The sequence below is a fragment of the Conger conger genome, chromosome 2 (genome assembly GCF_963514075.1).
Source record: "Conger conger chromosome 2, fConCon1.1, whole genome shotgun sequence".
Classification (NCBI taxonomy): domain Eukaryota; kingdom Metazoa; phylum Chordata; class Actinopteri; order Anguilliformes; family Congridae; genus Conger; species Conger conger.
This window is the reverse complement of record NC_083761.1, coordinates 6,809,279-6,829,278: the sequence shown is the minus strand read 5'-3', so window position 1 is coordinate 6,829,278 and position 20,000 is coordinate 6,809,279. Positions and strand designations below refer to the sequence as shown.

Below are 20,000 nucleotides of genomic sequence, written 5' to 3'. Positions count from 1 at the left end.
TGCAGGATGTGTTGCGAAATGAGATCCGCAGCAGGCTGACGGCCTAGTATGACAACTCGGGAAAGTGAAAAAAAAAAACCCAACAAAAACAACAAACACAGCGCTACGGCAGGAAATGTCTGAGCACCTGGCACCCCACACACACACACGTGTCTCTGTCCTGCGTCTCTGTTTCCGTGGAGACTGCAGAACCGCCGGCCGGCACAGGGGCACAGTCCCACGCGTACGTTTAAAGAGCGCGCTCGTATTCCTCCTCCGTGTCAGGGCGGCTGAGTGCACGGCGGAGACGGCCGCGGTGTTTAATCCGGTTATCAGGGGATGTCGCAGAAAGGGTAAGAGGCGAGAAAAGGGACTAAAAAAGTACCCGTGCAAACGCTTGTCCCTGGGACAGTGCCCTATGGGTCAGGGGTGCGCAGCTCCGGTCCCGGAGGGCCGGCCTACGGGCTAGTTTTTTGTTCCAACTTTTTACCTCAATTTGAGTTTTCTGACCAAGGGCCTGTAGCGTAGTGGTTAATGTAAATGACTGGGACACGCAAGGTCGGTGGTTCTAATCCCGGTGTAGCCACAATAAGATCCGCACAGCCGTTGGGCCCTTGAGCGAGGCCCTTAACCCTGCATTGCTCCAGGGGAGGATTGTCACGGCAGTTGAAATTGTACTTCCCTCTAGGGTCTTTCAGCGAACTTATCCCTGGTTATGGGTATGCACTTTGTTGTACGTCGCTCTGGATAAGAGCGTCTGCCAAATGCCATTAATGTAATGTAATGACCACTCTATAAACTACACTGGTTCACTTCTATACTGGATCAGTAAAATCTTTATGATACACCTGCAGTCTGTGACTGTAGCTGGTGCTTATACACGTATCAGATTTAGACATGATTGAGCCTAATTAAATCATTAAGAGCAGAAGTTGCCACAAAATCCTGAAACAGATTATACAGGTTATACGTGCATAAAGGTGTGCCCCTAGCCGATATATAATTCAATTTTACCTTTGTTTGCTTGGAAAAGGTACTCACTTGTACCCAAAGAGAGCATTACATTCTGAACCTTGAAGAACAAATATGTACCTCCACTGTCACTTTATTTCTGAGAGTGTGTTAGTGTGTTAAATAGAATAGTCTGCGGTTTCTTGTTTTGGCTTATTTCTCCGCAGTCTCGCAGAAATAGCTGTATCGAGATTCGACCACGTCCCCGCTGCCATGGAGACGGGTGACCTGTGCGCGGTAATTGACATGCGGTGGTAAGGGGCGATGAAGAACTGCGACAGGAAACAGGAAGTGACACGTCGAGCGACAACCTAGTGACTGGGGGCTCATTCAAGTCACTTACTGCTTTTCAATCTTTTTCAATTCTTTTTCAATTTGTTTTATTTTGCTTGCTCCTCACCCGGAAGACGGTCGAGGCCCGCCATCTTTAAGGGCGTTCTAACACGCTAAATGCGCCCTCTAGGAGCTAGAAGTCGATGTTAGGAATCTGTCCTTTGAGCAAAGAAAACGTCAGCGCATCTACCGCCCGGTCTCTGGCTCCAAACTGTACGACGCCGGTAAACTTGACTTCCCGGGCTTCAAATCGCTTTTCACGAGGCCGGTGGACCGTCAGTGGGCGACGTGACGGCCGTTCGGCCCCGTCTTCTCCTCCAGTCTGTGACGCCGACCCTGGGAACGCGCTCCGTCCGCGCGCGACGCTGAGACCGCCGGTGTGTTTCTGTCTCTTTTTTTTTTTTTCTCCTCCGCTGAAAAAAACGATAAAGCAGACAATGAGCTCCTTTACCCTTCTCAGTTTAAAAATACTCAGTGGGGAGAAAAAGAAACATCTCCTAAGGAGAAGTCAATAAACAAAAACAAAAAACCCGGCAAAGTGGAGGAACGGCAGTGAGTGTTTGGAAGGATGTTTAGCATCTGCTGAACCTCATTAGAGAGGGATTCTAGCCGCAGGGAAGAAGGGTAAGGGAAGGAGTTGATCTTAAACGAGTGCTGTTTTTAAACGAGTGCTGTTTTGCCAGGGTCTTTTTTTAAAAATGAGTAACGATTTAAACGACTGCCGTTTTTTTAAATGTGCACTGTCTGTCAGGTAGTGTTGGGTTTGCCTCTCCGTCAGAAGTGCCAGACCTCTCTCTGAGGTGAAGGGCAGGTCTGGTAATTAAGAAGTACATGATTCAGGCTTGTCGGCGTGAGGCAGAATAGGGATCTCCGATCTGAATCGAATGTGAGAAGAGGGCGAAGGGGCCTCTTTCAGCTCGGTGGGCGGGGCTGTGGTCGGCAATGCATGTGTGCCAGGCGATGCAGTGACCTTCCAAACAGGAAGTTTGTCTTATTTATGCCTGTCCCCTCTCAGCTGTGCACGAGAGAGAGAGAGGGTGGGAGACAGTGGGAGAGAGAGAGAGGGAGGGTGAGAGTGGGAGAGAGAGAGGGAGGGAGAGAGGGAGGGAGGGACAGAGAGAGTGGGCAAGAGAGAGGCAAGGAGTGAAAAGAGAGAGGGAGGGAGATAGTGGGGAAAAAGAGAAGGAGGAAGAGAGAGAGGGAAAGAGGGAGGGAGGGAGAAAGAGCAGGGGGAAGAGAGGAAGAGAGGGAGGGAGGGAGAGTGAGAAGACCTCTGTGGAGCTGCCCGGTGTGTGAAACGCGAAGCGCGTGATGATGATGACGATGACGATGATGAAGATGATGCGGTGTGGAGCCCTCAACGATGCGTCCCGCCCCCCCCCGCCCCCCACCCTTCATCAGTCTCCAGGCCTGTGCTTCCCACAGCCTCGTTAAAAACACGTCACGCACAGCTGAAATAAACACGGCCAAAATGTCTAATTCTGCTCTGCACTGTATCAGCTGTGTACGGTCTATATCGCGCCCGTATAATGGAATTTCACGAGATGCACTGTGCAGTACGTAGCTGCATCATTTATATTATTCAGATAACCGCGACGCATTTGGTGTATGTAGATATCCTATTGTCCTCAATTCCGGGGCTAGCGTTGTTGGCATTAGCGAAAGCAGTCGACTTTATTTTAAAGTCGTTTCGGCGGGTGTTTTCCTTTTTTAGCTAGTTTCGTTTCACTCCTCTCTCACCTGAATTGCTGTGAACTGAGAATGTGTGATTCGGTTTCGCGAACCCCGTCGCCCCTTGCGTTCAGCGCGCGCGGGATGGGGGAAGTTTCGCCTCGCGCGGATGTAATGCACAAATTGCAGCTTCGCTGTTTTCGAGGGGGAAGCTCTGACGGAGGCAGGCGACGTGGGTGCTCTCCGGAGCGATTACGGGAGATGGGAAATGAAGTTCGGTCCCCGGGTGCCTCCCGGTTTTCCGATGAGGGAGAAGGGGGGATTGTGAGTGCCCGCGCAGTCAGTGAACTGAATATATCACACAGAGTATTACTCCTCCTGCTCTGTCTTAATGGCAGGCCTCTCCCAGGGAGAGAGGAGACAGCCTGATCGGAGCTGTCACCTTGAGGAGGGAAAGGACACGTGTGTGTGTGTGTGTGTGTGTGTGTGTGTGTGTGTGAGGACACACACATCCACATACACATACACACACATACACACACAACCACACACATCCACATACACACGCACGCACACACACAACCACACACATCCACATAGACACGCACGCACACACACAACCACACACATCCACATACACACGCACGCACACACAACCACACACATCCACATACACACACATACACATGCATGCACACACAACCACACACATACACATACACACGCATGCACACACAACCACACACATCCACATACACACACATACACACGCACGCACAACCACACACATACACGTACACACACATACACACGCACGCACACACAACCACATACATACACACGCACGCACACACACACAACCATCCACATACACACGCACGCACACATATATACAAATGGAGAAACACACACATGCATACAAACAGAGAACCATAGACACACCAACACTCACACACACACACATAAAGACACACACACTCACCCAAACACACACACTCATACACAAGACTCACATATCACACACACACACATAAATAAATGAATAAATAGACGGCAGGCTGGGTGGACGTGGGGGGAATAGCAGCGCCTCCCTAATCAGTCAGAATGAAGTCCTGCAATGCATGCTGGGATCATGGAGCTGACTGGGAGCTCAGTGATGGCTACTGACCCCATGTCACATTCACATCATATTTTCACATCGCAACACATCTCTCTTCTCTCTCTCTCTCCTTCCCTCTCTCTCCCCTCTCTCGCACTCTTCCTCTCTGTCCCCCTCCCTCTGTCTCTCTCTCCCTCACTCTCTTTCTCTCTTTCCCTCTCTCTCAAAATGCTATATTGGCGTGAAGTACATCGGTAAATGTGCACCCACAGAAACAGGAATATGGAAATACAGACAAGGCTGTGGTAACGACATGAGGAATGTGTTAATGACAATGAGCAGCCTATATAAAAATAATAATAATGCTCTCTCCCTCTCTCTCTCTCTCTCTCTCTCCCTCTCTCCCGGCATCCACAGGATAATGGAGACGATGCCCATCGGATCGCCCCCTCCCCGGTGGTGCACGTCCGGGGCCTGTGCGAGTCCGTGGTGGAGGCCGACCTGGTGGAGGCCCTGGAGAAATTCGGCACCATCTGGTAATGAACGCGCCCCGCCCCGCCCGCCCGCCCGCCCCATCTCAGGAGCTCGGGAGAGCGGTCACACTTCGAGTCGCATTTACAGTCAGATTCAGGCGTTTAAGAGACGCTCTTATCCAGAGAGACACACAGCCCGTCCACACCAAGAACTATAACGATAATAATAACTATAACGATAACGATCTGAGCGTCCGCACTGATGAACGATAACGTTCTGTAAATAGCCGCTCCGCTACGCCGACTGCCATTTTGAACGTGACCGCCTGTACATTCGGGTGAATTTTGATTGGCTGTCAGTGTTTTATCGTTCATGCGGCTGGAAAACAACGCTCTGAAAGTTATCCCAGCGATATCGTTCGTCGATGTCGTGGACTCCACTTGAGTTTGAACGATTTTTCAAATGATGTATTTACAGTTTATCGTTATAATTGTATTGTTATATTTCTTTGTGAGGACAGGTCTTTATGCAGCTTATTGTGTACGATATGCTCCCCGCAGGAAAACGGCGCTGTAAATCATGTCACAGTTCCTCTTTCTGTGGTTCCCTTCCGAGAACAGCGCATGAAACAGGGAGACGTTGTGGTGTAATAGTATTTTATTTTCAAATTACCTTCTTTTTTTTTTAACTGTTTAAATGTCCTTTTTCAGTGCGCTGTAATTCAATGAAGCAGACTCGCAAGATCATATTCCAAATGGAACCGGGCCCATTACGGAGCGCACTGGAATTATCCTGCCATCTCGGTCTTAATTTAATCTCCCGCTCTACCTTTCTGCCTCTTTCTTTCCTATTTTATCATCTCCAGGGAGAGGGGGGGACAGGGCTGGGGGGGGGGGCAGGTTGGGCACAGGAAGGGACGGCAGGAAGCAAACAAACTGCGTGGTTACCCATAAGAAAAAAAAACAACGTTGGTCCAAATCTAAAACTAGCAACATGTGAAGAATTAGCGGGATGCTAACACCCCGCCCAGGGATGTAGGTCCGGGGAGGGTGTGTTAGCGTTTAGCTAATTCTTCGCATGTTGCTAGTTTTAGATTTGGACCAGTCCTTACAACACACTCGCGTCTGTGTTGTAAGGGCGCGGGACTTGTGCCTCGTAGCGCAAGGCAGAGGGCACTGCAGGTTAGCCGCAGGTTCAAGTGCTATCTGTCTGTCCGTATACATTCTGCATTCACAGTGGAGTGTCCCAGGGCCTGGTGGTCACTGGCCCCATTGGCCTGGTCTATAATCGGTCCTTGGCCCTTCTCTCTGAAAGGCCAAAGCAGTTATTAAGTTCTTGCACGCGTGGGACGGCTGAGGCACCACTGGTCCGGTGGAGAACAGATTTGAGGTCTTTTTAGCCCCTTTCGTCAGCTGAAAGATGAACGTGTGGAGAAAGCTGCCATTGGCCCTCAGCTCCAGTGCAGTCTTTAAACAACCAGGGCCCTGTATCTTGAAGTCTAGCACAGTTATCCTGCTAACTCAGTGATCCTGCTTTGTGGGGTTTACTCAGTGCAGTTATCCTGCTAACTCAGTGATCCTGCTTTGTGGGGTTTACTCAGTGCAGTTATCCTGCTAACTCAGTGATCCTGCTTTGTGGGGTTTACTCAGTGCAGTTATCCAGCTAACTCAGTAATCCTACTTTGTGGGTTTTACTCAGTGCAGTTATCCAGCTAACTCAGTAATCCTGCTTTGTGGGTTTTACTCAGTGCAGTTATCCAGCTAACTCAGTAATCCTGCTTTGTGAGTTTTACTCAGTGCAGTTATCCGGCTAACTCAGTAAACCTACTTTGTGGGTTTTACTCAGTGCAGTTATCCGGCTAACTCAGTAATCCTGCTTCGTCTTCAGGGCAGACAGTTCTCCCCCCCGTTTGTTCTTGAGGAACTAACTTACAGTTCCCGGGGGAGTGCGGGGGCTTCCAGTTCAAACGCATTATCTTCCGCACCAAAGCGGCAAAACCTATTTCTGTTGCGAAAACCTGCAGTTTGGCAAACTGTACACAGTAATCCTCCTCCCACACGCCAGATCCGGGGGTGTCCGTTCCGTTTCAATTCAGCCAGTTCAGGAAATTGATCAAAAAAAAAAAACGTCTCATTATATCCCATAAGCCTTTTTCTTTTTTTTTTGGTTCCTTTTTTTGAGTTTTCACTGTGTCGATGTGAGAGTGGCGCTCCGGGCGCTCCGGTGAACTCTGCGTTTCCACGGCAGCTACGTGATGATGATGCCGTTCAAGCGGCAGGCCCTGGTGGAGTTCGAGGGCGTGGAGAGCGCTGACAAGTGCGTGTCGTACGGCGCCAGCGAGGCGGTCTACATCGCGGGGCAGCAGGCCTTCTTCAACTACTCCACCAGCAAGAGGATCACGCGCCCCACCAACTCTGACGACCCCAACAGCGGCAACAAGGTGCTGCTGCTCTCCATCCAGAACCCGCTGTACCCCATCACTACGGTAAGAACCTGCAACCCCCTGTACCCCCATCACTAGGGTAAGAACCTGCAACCCCCTGTACCCCCATCACTAGGGTAAGAACCTGCAACCCCCTGTACCCCCATCACTAGGGTAAGAACCTGCAACCCCCTGTACCCCCATCACTAGGGTAAGAACCTGCAACCCCCTGCACCCCATCACTAGGGTAAGAACCTGCAACCCCCTGTACCCCCATCACTAGGGTAAGAACCTGCAACCCCCTGTACCCCCATCACTAGGGTAAGAACCTGCAACCCCCTGTGCCCCATCACTAGGGTAAGAACCTGCAACCCCCTGTGCCCCATCACTAGGGTAAGAACCTGCAACCCCCTGTACCCCATCACTAGGGTTAGAACCTGCAACCCCCTGTACCCCATCACTAGGGTAAGAACCTGCAACCCCCTGTAACCCATCACTACGGTAAGAACCTGCAACCCCCTGCACCCCATCACTAGGGTAAGAACCTGCAACCCCCTGTACCCCCATCACTAGGGTAAGAACCTGCAACCCCTGCACCCCATCACTAGGGTAAGAACCTGCAACCCCCTGTACCCCCATCACTAGGGTAAGAACCTGCAACCCCCTGTGCCCCATCACTAGGGTAAGAACCTGCAACCCCCTGTGCCCCATCACTAGGGTAAGAACCTGCAACCCCCTGTACCCCCATCACTAGGGTAAGAACCTGCAACCCCCTGTACCCCCATCACTAGGGTAAGAACCTGCAACCCCCTGTAACCCATCACTACGGTAAGAACCTGCAACCCCCTGCACCCCATCACTAGGGTAAGAACCTGCAACCCCCTGTGCCCCATCACTAGGGTAAGAACCTGCAACCCCCTGCACCCCATCACTAGGGTAAGAACCTGCAACCCCCTGTACCCCCATCACTAGGGTAAGAACCTGCAACCCCCTGTGCCCCATCACTAGGGTAAGAACCTGCAACCCCCTGTGCCCCATCACTAGGGTAAGAACCTGCAACCCCCTGTACCCCCATCACTAGGGTAAGAACCTGCAACCCCCTGTACCCCCATCACTAGGGTAAGAACCTGCAACCCCCTGTAACCCATCACTACGGTAAGAACCTGCAACCCCCTGCACCCCATCACTAGGGTAAGAACCTGCAACCCCCTGTGCCCCATCACTAGGGTAAGAACCTGCAACCCCCTGCACCCCATCACTAGGGTAAGAACCTGCAACCCCCTGTGCCCCATCACTAGGGTAAGAACCTGCAACCCCCTGCGCCCCATCACTAGGGTAAGAACCTGCAACCCCCTGTACCCCCATCACTAGGGTAAGAACCTGCAACCCCCTGTACCCCCATCACTAGGGTAAGAACCTGCAACCCCCTGTACCCCCATCACTAGGGTAAGAACCTGCAACCCCCTGTACCCCCATCACTAGGGTAAGAACCTGCAACCCCCCTGCACCCCCATCACTAGGGTAAGAACCTGCAACCCCCTGTACCCCATCACTAGGGTAAGAACCTGCAACCCCCTGTACCCCCATCACTAGGGTAAGAACCTGCAACCCCCTGTACCCCCATCACTAGGGTAAGAACCTGCAACCCCCTGTACCCCCATCACTAGGGTAAGAACCTGCAACCCCCTGTACCCCCATCACTACGGTTAGAACCTAGAACCTACTGGACCCCATCACCATGCTTAAGGCCAGATTTGAGCCCCTGCTCTAGACAGCTGAGCTGTCACTCAAGCCACCTGTAGAACCCGCTAACGATAACCGGGAGTCAGAGCGCAACCACGTTGTAGCCGACAGAGACGGAGGAACAGGCAGCTCTGTCTGACGGCAGCTGCAGAAGAGACCGTTTGTGAAGAGGAGAGGGGGTCAGCGTGGAGCCCTCTCCCTCTGCAGCACCTCTACTGAAAGCAGAACAGGGCTGATCTTTGTTTCGCTGGCGGTACTTTCGGTTTTTTGATTTTATTTCTGCTTTTTTTATCAAAGCCCCGAAGCGCACGGACTTCTTTTTCACAGCGGTTTGTAAAAAAAAAGAAAAAAAAGAAAACCTATGTCTCTCGACATTGTTTCCCTCTCTCTGAAAAACACGGTGTTCCTCTTCAAGGAATTCTTCCTTCGGTGGCAGCGAGATGCGGAGAAAGAGTGCGCTTGCGGAGAGGAGCCGTATTGAGTTTGGGGCGAAGCGGTCGATGAGACAGCCGGGGCAGGCGGGCGGTAAAGATCCTGCAGATTCTCTGTAGAAACCCGGTGATTAGCAAACCCATCAAACCGCACAAAGGACAAACGACCTACAGACCTACTCTCTCAGAAATAGCGGAGGTCCTTTTTTGTTCTTCAAGGATCAAATTTCCCAAATGTACCCTGCACGTACAGTAATGTTCTCTTTGGGTACAAATGAGTACGTTTTCCAAGCGCAAGAGGTAAAAATGAATTATATATTGTTGGCTATGCGGATAATTTTATGTACCTATAGGGCACCGCCCCAACGACAAGCATTTGTACCTTTTTAGGCACTTTTCACACCTTTATTTCTGAGAGAACACAGATCCATTTCTGAGATACACGAACTCTTTACATGTCAGTAAAGGTTTAAAACATTTCCAGCAAACACTGGGTAATTTTCAACAGAAGACGTGACTGACCGAGACATACAGTAATATGAATGTTGCTGTCAGTGTTATTGAAACTAAGGGTCTCTTTCTTGAAGTATTTTGACTCGTAGTGTCTACGGTTCAAATTATCCATGGTTCGTTGGAAATGTTTCACATTTTACTGCAATGTGTTTCAAATAATTATTTAACCCTGCTCTGTGGCAAGCACATTTGGTTGTTTTCATACAGCAAACATTTCAGAACTGTCACTGTTGTCATCATAATTATTATAATCACGCATAATAATACAAACTACTGTTACTATTACTCTACTACTAATACAGTACTAATGCTATTACTACTAATACTAATAATAATAGTAATAATACAATAAATACTCATATTACCACTGCTACTACTGCTAATATAGTATGAATACTACTACTAATAATAGTAATAATAATAATAATAGTCTTGTCTGTTCATATAGTATTGTGTACCACCTCGTAAAAACGGAGGCACCAGGAGAGCTGGGTTTGGTTGTAATTACGGAGCAGCTGTGGGGTGAGATGGATTGAGGAGAGAGGGGGAGACGGCTCCACTGAGCACTAACGAGGAAGCCGAGCGCAACGAGGATCACTGCTCACACACCCACGACCCGGGGAGGTGGGGGGGCGACTTTAATGTCCACAGAAAACGGGCCAGCTCGCCTGGTGGCGGCGTCTCTCCTCTCCCCGCCCGTCGATGAGAACCCCCGGGCGGTCGAAAGCCCCTCCGTCGTTTGTGTTGTGTCCGCGTGACGTTAAACGTCAGCGATCTCGCGCTCCTGCGGCCCGACCGCAGCTGTCAAACCGCACGCACCCGCCTCTTCCATCTCCCGCGTCAATCTCGATATTCCGGTCTCGACTTTCCTCTCCTCCTCCCCCCATCCTCTTCAACATAGTGAGTGACTGCGGAAACCCCGGCCGCCTTCCTGCGACCGAACGCAGAGTTCGCGCTTTTAAACAGCAATTACACCTCGGCTGGCGGAGGCGTCGCGTTTCGCGCCCCCCTAATCTCTCCTCGGAAAGGGTCGGCTGAGCACCGCGCTAATTCTCGGGCGCCCCCTCATATTTATTTATCACGCGAGTCGTTCGGCAACCGTCTTAATAGCCGTGAAAAAATAGAGTACCTGGGAGGCCGTGATGAAAGAGAGAACTGCCGGTGTTTATCGATGAATCGGTAAAGAGATTAGCGTTTTTGATTGCAATCTTTTGTGTGTGCATCAGTAACGCATTTGTCTCTCTCTCTCTCTCTCTCTCTCTCTCTCCTCTCTTCGGTAGGATGTGTTGTACACGGTGTGTAACCCCATCGGTAACGTGCTACGCATCGTCATCTTCAAGCGCAACGGCATCCAGGCCATGGTGGAATATCCTTTCGTTGGCTGCGTGTACTGTGGGCGGTTGGAGTTAGATTTGATTGGCAGCGTGTGCCTTGGATGGGTGAGGTAAGATCAGGTTTATTAGTCCACAGCAGAGAAGGTGTTGCTGGGCTCTGAACACTTGTTAAAGGCATGAATCGGTAAGGTGCCATTAAACGCTCGACAGAGGATCGTTTCCTTTCGCTGCAAGGCCGGGAATATTCCTCACCCTGTGTGTGTGTTTGTGTGATTATGTGTGTGTTTGTGTTTGTGTGTGTGCTTCTATGTGTGTGTGTTTGTGTGTGTGTGAGTGTATTTCTATGATTATGTGTGTGTGTGTGTATTTCTGTGATTATCTGTGTGTGTGTATGTTTTCCTGTGTCTGTGCGTGTCTGTGTGTGTGTTTCTGTGTGAGTTTGTGTGTGTGTATTTCTGTGATTATCTGTGTGTGTGTTTGTTTTCCTGTGTCTGTGCGTGTCTGTGTGTATGTTTCTGTGTGAGTGTGTGTGTGTGTATTTCTGTGATTATGTGCGTGTGTGTGTTTCCTTGCGTCTGTGCGTGTACGTGTGTTTCTGTGTGAGTTTGTGCGAGTGTGTGTCCGTGTGTGCGTAGGCCTGTCCCGACAGCCGTCAGTGGGTTTGAGCAGTTTAACTGAAATAAATTGTCTGACAACACCTGTCTGTGATGGGGTGTCAGCAGCCATTACGGCCCTTTTCGAGCGTTTAGCGAGCAGCCTTTATCTTGCCCCACGTCCACCGCTGACAGCCACACCGGGCTTTTATTTTTTTTTATCCGATTCTCACAGCTGGATATTATTTTCCTGAGGTGATTTTTTTTTAAGCACCTTGCAAAAGGGTTAGACGGCATACAACCTGTCCGCCCGGGACCCAAACACACGGGGTGGGGGTCAAACACACAGGGTGGGGGTCAAACACACAGGGTGGGGGTCAAACACACGGGGTGGGGGTCGTTCAGTCAGGTGGGTAAGACCGTGACTCGTCACCGCTCACTAGCGCCGCCCTGCTGGTCTGTTTAGAGTACTTCTGACTCTCGGACAACAAACCTCCAAGGTTTCACCTTTCAGAACAGACCAGGATTGTCCCTGCGGTCGAAAGGGTTCCAGAATAGTAACCGTTTTATGGTTGTGTTCAGAAAGGAGGGCGGTGCTGAAGGGGTTCGGGGCTCAGTATGAGGACAGGTGTTCCCGTTCTTCCTTAACCGCGTCCACGTTTGAAACCGTGCAGAACGCCCAGAAGGCCAAAGCGGCGCTGAACGGGGCGGATATTTACGCCGGCTGCTGCACCCTGAAGATCGAATACGCCCGGGTAAATACGGCCGCTCACACACACACACACACTCACTCACACACACACCTGCACGTGCACGCACACACTCACACACGCACGCACACACACCTGCACACACACACACTCACACTCAAACACACACACCTGCACACACACACACAGACACACACACACACACACTCACACACACACACACCTGCACGCGCACACACACACTCACACACACACCTGCACGCTCACACACACACACACACACACACACCTGCACACACACAAACTCATACACACACACACACTCACACACACCTGCACACGCACACACACACTCACACACACACTCACACACCTGCACGCACACTCACACACACACACACACACACCTGCACACTCACACACACACACACTCACACACACTCACACACACACTCACACGCACACACACCTGCACGCGCACACACACACACACGCACACACCTGCACGCGCACACACACACACACACTCACACACACACCTGCACGCGCACACACACACACACCCGCACACACACACTCTCACACACACTCACACACACACCCGCACACACACACTCTCAAACACACACACACACACACACACGCATACACACACACACACTCTCACACACACACTCACTCACACACACACACACACACACACACACACACATTCACTCAGTCACGCACACCCGCATGCACATACACTCACACACACACACACACACACACACTCAGTCAGGCACACACACACACACACACTCGCACGCACACACACGCACACACTCACTCAGTCAGTCACACACGCACACACACTCGCACGCACACACACACACACTCAGTCAGGCATACACACTCGCACGCACACACAGACACACACACTCACTCAAGGTCATTGTAAGAACTACAGAAAACAAGTGAAGTAGGGATCATGAATTCTGGCCCTCTTTTCTCTTGGGTAATTACTGCTTCTGATTGGCCAGACTGTCCTCACACCTGACTCCCAGGTAAAGGGAGGGTGGAAAAGCAGCAGTTCTCAGCATTTGAGGACCGTGAGTTCAGTTGCAGATCCCTGCTAACAGTGATCAGTTATCCGTAGCCATGAACATCAAGTCTAGTTCACATGGTAAGCATCGGCTAAGTCTATTAAGTTCTGGCAAGTCATATGAGGTGTGATTACGAGAAATACGATAAAGAGGTGCAGTGGATGCAGATACCCATGCCTAAGCAGTACCCCTAAAGGTGTACAGGGCGCAGCCAGTCATAAGTGAACATAATTGGGACCTTGGAAAGTTGGTGGTTCAGGCCCCCAGTGTAGCCACAGGATGATCTGCACAGCGGTCGGGCTGTAGTGTAATGTTTAGACATGAAAGCCGAGACTAAGCCAAGCATCGGATTTACATCCAGGAGTAGCAGTCGGTGCACAAACCTCCAAAGACATGCACTGGGAGACTCCACAGGGAGACAGACAGGCACTTTGACGGTAATAACAAGAATCTGAGTCTGGCGTACGCTCTCAGAAATAAAGTGACAGTGGAGGTGGAGCTTTTGTTCTTCAAGGATAACATTTTTCCAAAATGTACCCTGAAAGTACAGCCGTGTTCTCTTGGGTACAAACGACGACGTTTTCCAAGCAAGGGTACAAATTAGTTATATTTTATGTACCTATAGGGTACCTTGTTAGCCACTTTTTGTACCTTTATTCCTGAGAGTGTAAGGGCTCTGCACACCTAAGCTATACCTTTTTTCTTAAGCGGGGGGGGGGGGGAACTTAGGAGAAAGGGTAGCAGAAATAGATAGTCATAGCGGTACACAATACCAGTTTCAGCCCATTCTAGAGTTTCCAGTTTTATGTACCTATAGGGTACCACGCCGGCGACAAGCATTTGTAACCCTTTTAGGCATTTTTCATACCTTTCATTCTGAGAGCGTGTCCCGCAGGATGTGGTCAAAATGGCCGATGGTGCCAGACTATATTAACACCCTGACTCCCGGGTAAAGAGCGGGCAGAACGCCAGCAGTTCACGGCCTTTCGACGGCTTTCGTTCGGCGAGAGCGTGTCCCGCAGGATGTGGTCAAAACGGTCGACGGTGTTGTGTTGTGTTCCGCCCCACCCTCAGCCCACGCGCCTGAACGTCATCCGGAACGACAACGACAGCTGGGACTACACCAAGCCCTACCTGGTCAGACGAGGTGAGCAGAGCGCCGTCACGCCACGTCTTCCTCCCCCCCCCGGGGGGGGGGGCCGCCTCCGTGTGCATTTCGCCGCGTTTCGATTCGTTAAACCTTAAAGAGAGCCGTCACGTCTTACGCCGTGCGTGCGCGTGCGTGTGTGTGTGTGGGGGGGGGCCTGCAGGTGGAGCACCTGTCTGATCTGACTAGCGCTCCTCCGTCTGAATAGCGCTCCTCTCTCTGACGCAGCCGAGCCGGGCGCGGAGCCCCTCAGCGCTCCGCGCCCGGATCCAAGCGTGCGCTTCGCATGAAAATGCGTTTTTTTTGGGGGGTTTTTTTTTCCTCCCGCTCTCAGTTTACCCTTCAAAGATTTTTTTCGAGTGAATATTTTCTTCTTTTTTTTTTATTATTTTTTTTTTTTTTTTAAGCAAGCCCGTCTGGTTGAGTCTGATTGTTTGTTCCAGGCTTCGCCTGCGTCAGAGGAAAATTGAGGCAATTACACACACACACACGCGCAAGTCACCTCTGCGTCGGGTTTTCGCTTTTTAAAAAGGGAAAAAGAAACAAAACAAATCGGGGGGAAAAAAAAATTCCGCTCGCGGTAGAACTGCAGTCTGCAGATTTGCCGGTAAATTGAAAAGTTATTAGAAATGAAATTAAAAAAACACCAGAGATGCACATCGTTGCTGCCCCCCCCCCCCCCCCCTCCCCCATCCTACCCCCAACCCGCACCCCCCCTTGCATTGCACGAGCGCTGAGAGCGGCCGAGACGACGCTCTAGCGCCCCCTAAAGGACCGGAGTGGAGGCGGACCGCAGACCTGCAGTCAAGCCAACAGCACCATCACCAACCACCACCATCGGCACAGCGAGCGAGCGAGAGAGTCCTTCTCCAATCAACGCACTCTCAGACCTGTACGCCTGCACCGCCCCCCTCCACCAGGGGGAAACAGAGACAGACAGACAGACAGACAGAAAGACAGACAGACAGACTCACCATTGCAAATTGCCCCCCCCCCCCCCCCCCACCTTCCCCCCCCTCCTCAAAAAAAGAAATGTTCAGAGAGACCCCACTTCCAGACCTGACTCCCCATCCTTACTGCATGCCCCCCCAACCACCCACCCCGACCCCCCCCACCCAGACCAGGGTCAAATACGTCATTGTTTTGGATTCAAATATTTTTCTGTGCTCGATTGATCATGCCTGGTGCAATTGAGCCGACCAAGAGGGCAGGGTTTGCACCTTTTGGGGAGAGTATTTCATGTAGGTTCCAATACACCAGACAAGCTCAGTAAGCCATATGGAAGTACTTGAATCCAAAACAATTATGCATTTGATCCCAGTCTGTCCCCAAACCCCCGATGCCCCCCCCCCCCCCCAAAAAAATACAAATGAAAAAGTCTGCCATAGTCTCCCCTGAAACCACCTGCCTTCCCCCCTTCCTTCTCGTGTACCAGGACTGTGCGTTTGTGTGACACCCCCTCCCTTCCCAAGGGGCCGGTCGATTTCTGCAGACTTTCATTCGACACAGCTGCCGGCCCTCTCTATCAGCACTGCCATCTTCTGTTTACGGAATAATGTGGCCTGGAATATTGTGTTTGCCGAACAGAATTCCCGTCCGACACCGGGTCCCCCCCCCCCCCCCCCCCCCAACCCCCCGGCGGCCGCAGATCCGATCTGTCGATTCTGGAGCCGGTCCAGAACTCACGCTGGACTGGTGGGGGGGGCGGAGAAAAAAAAAAGAGATGGCTTTTCATCCCGTTTTTTTCCGAGTCCGCCCCGTTCTCACGGTAACCGGCGCTACGGAAACGGAGCCTAATCACAAAAGCCCTGGAGTTTAATCACGGGCTGCCCTCGCTGTGAGCTTTCCTTTCCGTTAGCCAAAGCCCTTTGGAGCGAACTAACACGCCACTATAGACTTAAGCTCATAATGGTCTCCCGTACGGATCAACACTGCAAGTCCACTGAGGGCGTTTAATTAATGTGGCGCATTCTGAGCGAAAAAGAGAAATGACAACCCTGATCTGGTCTGTAGCTACTTGGCCCACGTTACTGAGAAGTTTAATCTCTGATCTGGCCTGTTGCTACTTGGCCAACGTTACTCGATCGCGGTGAGCGTAATTATTTTTAATGAGTCTGAAGTATCTCCCGGTCTCGCAGTTATAAAACAGGAGGGCGTTATTGCCTCACGAGTGACGGACGAAGAGGCTTAACCCGAATGCCTGTCACAACAGCCGCGCGAAACTTCCGGAATCGATAAGGGTCGGATCTGAGGCTCCCGTCCCCGGCCGCTGACCTTGACTTCGACCTTGACTTTGACATGGGGGCGTGGACTTGGACTGGGAAATTTGACGGTCGCAAAAAATGCCTGTTGTAGAAATGCTGTAGCAGAAAAGAAAAAAAAAAAACATATCACTGTTGATGCAAAAAGCAAAATGTTAATGGAGGCTCATAGGATTGAGTGCAGTCACCACAGTGGTCTGTTGCTGGGGGGGGGGAGGGGGGGGTGGTATCTGGGGTGGGGAAGTATTTGGTGTTAGGGGGAGGCGGGGGTCCTCTCCGAAGACAGGATCGTTCAATATTTGGGTGAAAGTGAAAGCTCGTTAGAACGTGTCCGGGTGTGCGGGAAATTGGCCTCGGAAAATGAGTTTCCCCCCTGCAGAGCCATTATTTATTCAACACTCTGTCATCCTGAGACTTTCGTGTAGCCTCGAGGAACAGGGCGGTGGGGGGTGCACAAAGCCCCCAAAAACACACCCCTCGGTTTTAGGGCACACCTGGACTCCTTGGCTGTTAAAAAAAATTAACAGATAGACATTTTTCCTACTTCCTATTTAACCAAGAATATACACCCAGTGACCACTTTATTAGGTAGACCTGTACACCAGCTTGTTAATGCAAATATTTAATCGGCCAATCGTGTGGGAGCAGCTAAAGGCATACACGCATGCTGACGTGGTCAAGAGGTTGAGCTGTTTTTCCAGAACAAATGTCAGAATGGGGAAGAAATGTGATCTAAGTGACTTTGACCCTGGGATGTTTGCTGATGTCAGGGAGGGTGGTTTGAGTATCTCAGAAACCGCTGATCTCCTGGGGTTCTCGTGCACAACAGTCTCCAGAGGCAGCAGAGAATGGTGTGAAAACATACAGTGAGCAGCAGTTCTGCAGGCAAAAAGGCGTTGATGAAATAGGTCAGAGGAGAAGGGCCAGACTGGTCAAAGCTGACAGGAAGGTGACAGTTACACAAATAACCGCACGTTACACCAGTGGAATACAGAAGAGCATCTCTGAACACACAACACTTCAGATCTCTAAGTTGATCGGCTACAGCAGCAGAAGACCAATTAGTCTAAAAAAATAAGTCTATTAAATACCTAATAAAGTGCTCACTGAGTGTACATCGCTGCTGTTTATAATATTTACGATGCACAGTACGGATGCTGACCGGGACATAGGCTCGTGTTGGATGCACAGAAATGTACGCTTTTGATGTTTTACAAAGAGCCAACAGTGGGCTGAACTACCTCCCTACCCCCCCCCCCCCCCCGGATAACCCAAGTGAGTTCATCACTGCGCTGTTCTCTCACACACACCCACACACAGTCACTCTCTCTCTCTCACACACACACACTCTGCCACACACACACACGCTCTCTCTCTCTCTCACACACCCACACACACAGTCTCTCTCTCTCTCTCTCACACACACACACTCTGCCACCCACACACACGCTCTCTCTCTCACACACCCACACACACAGTCACTCTCTCTCTCTCACACACACACACACACTCTGCCACCCACACACACGCTCTCTCTCTCTCTCACACACACACACACACACACGCTCTCTCTCTCACACACACACACACACACACACACACACGCTCTCTCACACACACACACACACACCTTCTGTGCTCTTCATTATATTTCTGGAATTTACCAGACACTCTTGTTCACAGTAACACGGTGTCCTTTTATACAGTTGTGTATACAGCGCACTGAAGCAATTCAGGTCAAGTGCCTTCCTCAAGGGAAAAACCGCAGTGCCCCACCTGGGAATCAAACTGGCAACCTCTGCTAGAGCCCTACCCGTTATACAGCTGTGCCCTACAGCGCAGTGTAGCAGGAGAGGGAAAGGGAAAAAAAAAAACTATACCAAATACTACACCAAAAAAATATATATTTTATATGTTGTATTATGTGAAGCACTTTGTGCTGCATTCGATCGCATGAAAAGTGCTTTATAAGTAAAGTTTTGATCGATAGATTGACTAGCGTCCCCAGAGACACTGTGCCAATTCACCATTTTCCGTTCTCTCATCCCCTGTGTGTTTCTTTATCGCGGAAAATGGCGGGGGGATTATCCGGAATCTTCCGCGGAAAGCCGCTGAATTTGTCTCACAGTGGGACGGGAGGAGCTTCTGCCCCCCTGCTGAGAGACAGAGTGTTTTCAGCCGGCGTGTGTGTGTGTGTGTGTGTGGGGGGGGGGGGTGTTATTCCACAGCACCGATTTCCTCTGAAAAACGGGCAGGTGTTCGATGATTGCTCCGGATCATTCCAAACGATGGCGGATCTATCCAACAAAAACAAAAAAAGCCTGCTGCTCAATAATGATGGTAATAATAATAATAAGAAGAAGAAATATAAGACAAATAAAGGTTAGCCTTTGTGCAGAGACCAGTGTGTGAACGAACATCCGTTAGACAGTGGCATCAGCACCAGAGAAGCAGTGGGGAGTATCGTTAGTTCCCCTGGTTGGAGAATGTGCTGCTTAGTTTGAAACGTTTGAAAGCTACAACCTCAGTTGCACACCACGTACATGGCACCTCTCACCTTACGATCTAAAAGTAACTTTACAGTGACGGAGGAGAACTCATTTTAGCCCCCAGCGATGTGCGGTGCAGACCCCCTCCAGGTGAGGCCCGGCAGCCATTTTGTTGAAAAACGCTCAGCACGCATATCAGCTGAGGCAGAGGGAACCGAGAGACCGAATTTGAAGGGGGCGCCAGTCTCTGGCGGTCCTTGTCGGTACGCCAACGGCACGGCGAAGTCACGCCATCATACCGTTAATCACATTCTCTCTTAATACGACGCCTAACCTCCCAAGCGCAACGAGACCTCGAAGCCTTTCTTCCCGACCCCTAACTGCTCCGCCGGTAGCGATTAGCGCTAGCTTTCTGCAAGTGCAGCAAGTTAGAGGCACTTGCCCGAGGAGAGGCTTCTCACTCACCCACAGACTCCAAAAGCAAACGGTTGGCAGTCAGCTAACGGTGAAACCAGCCCAAGTTAACAGGCAACGCCGTTGTTTTGAACCCGAGGGTTGCATCGGGGAAATAAAAAACATATATATCTTCGTCTGTGTGCTAGGGGGGGGGAAAAAAATCATAACACATATGTAGCATGGATTGAACGTCAATATATGAGAGGACATATTTGAAATTTGCTGTCAAACATGAATAGAGTCCAGTGG

General features: G+C 50.7%; 1 protein-coding gene across 1 annotated transcript in view; it reads left to right on the top strand.

Moving 5' to 3' along the window:
• LOC133121938 (heterogeneous nuclear ribonucleoprotein L-like) overlaps positions 1–20,000 on the top strand; it is a 70,055-nt gene that overhangs the window by 31,775 nt on the left and 18,280 nt on the right. Inside the window, 5 exon segments of the mRNA XM_061231523.1 lie at positions 4,511–4,629; positions 6,815–7,052; positions 10,957–11,042; positions 12,262–12,358; positions 14,473–14,545. Of these exon segments, the coding sequence (XP_061087507.1) occupies positions 4,511–4,629; positions 6,815–7,052; positions 10,957–11,042; positions 12,262–12,358; positions 14,473–14,545 (613 nt within the window).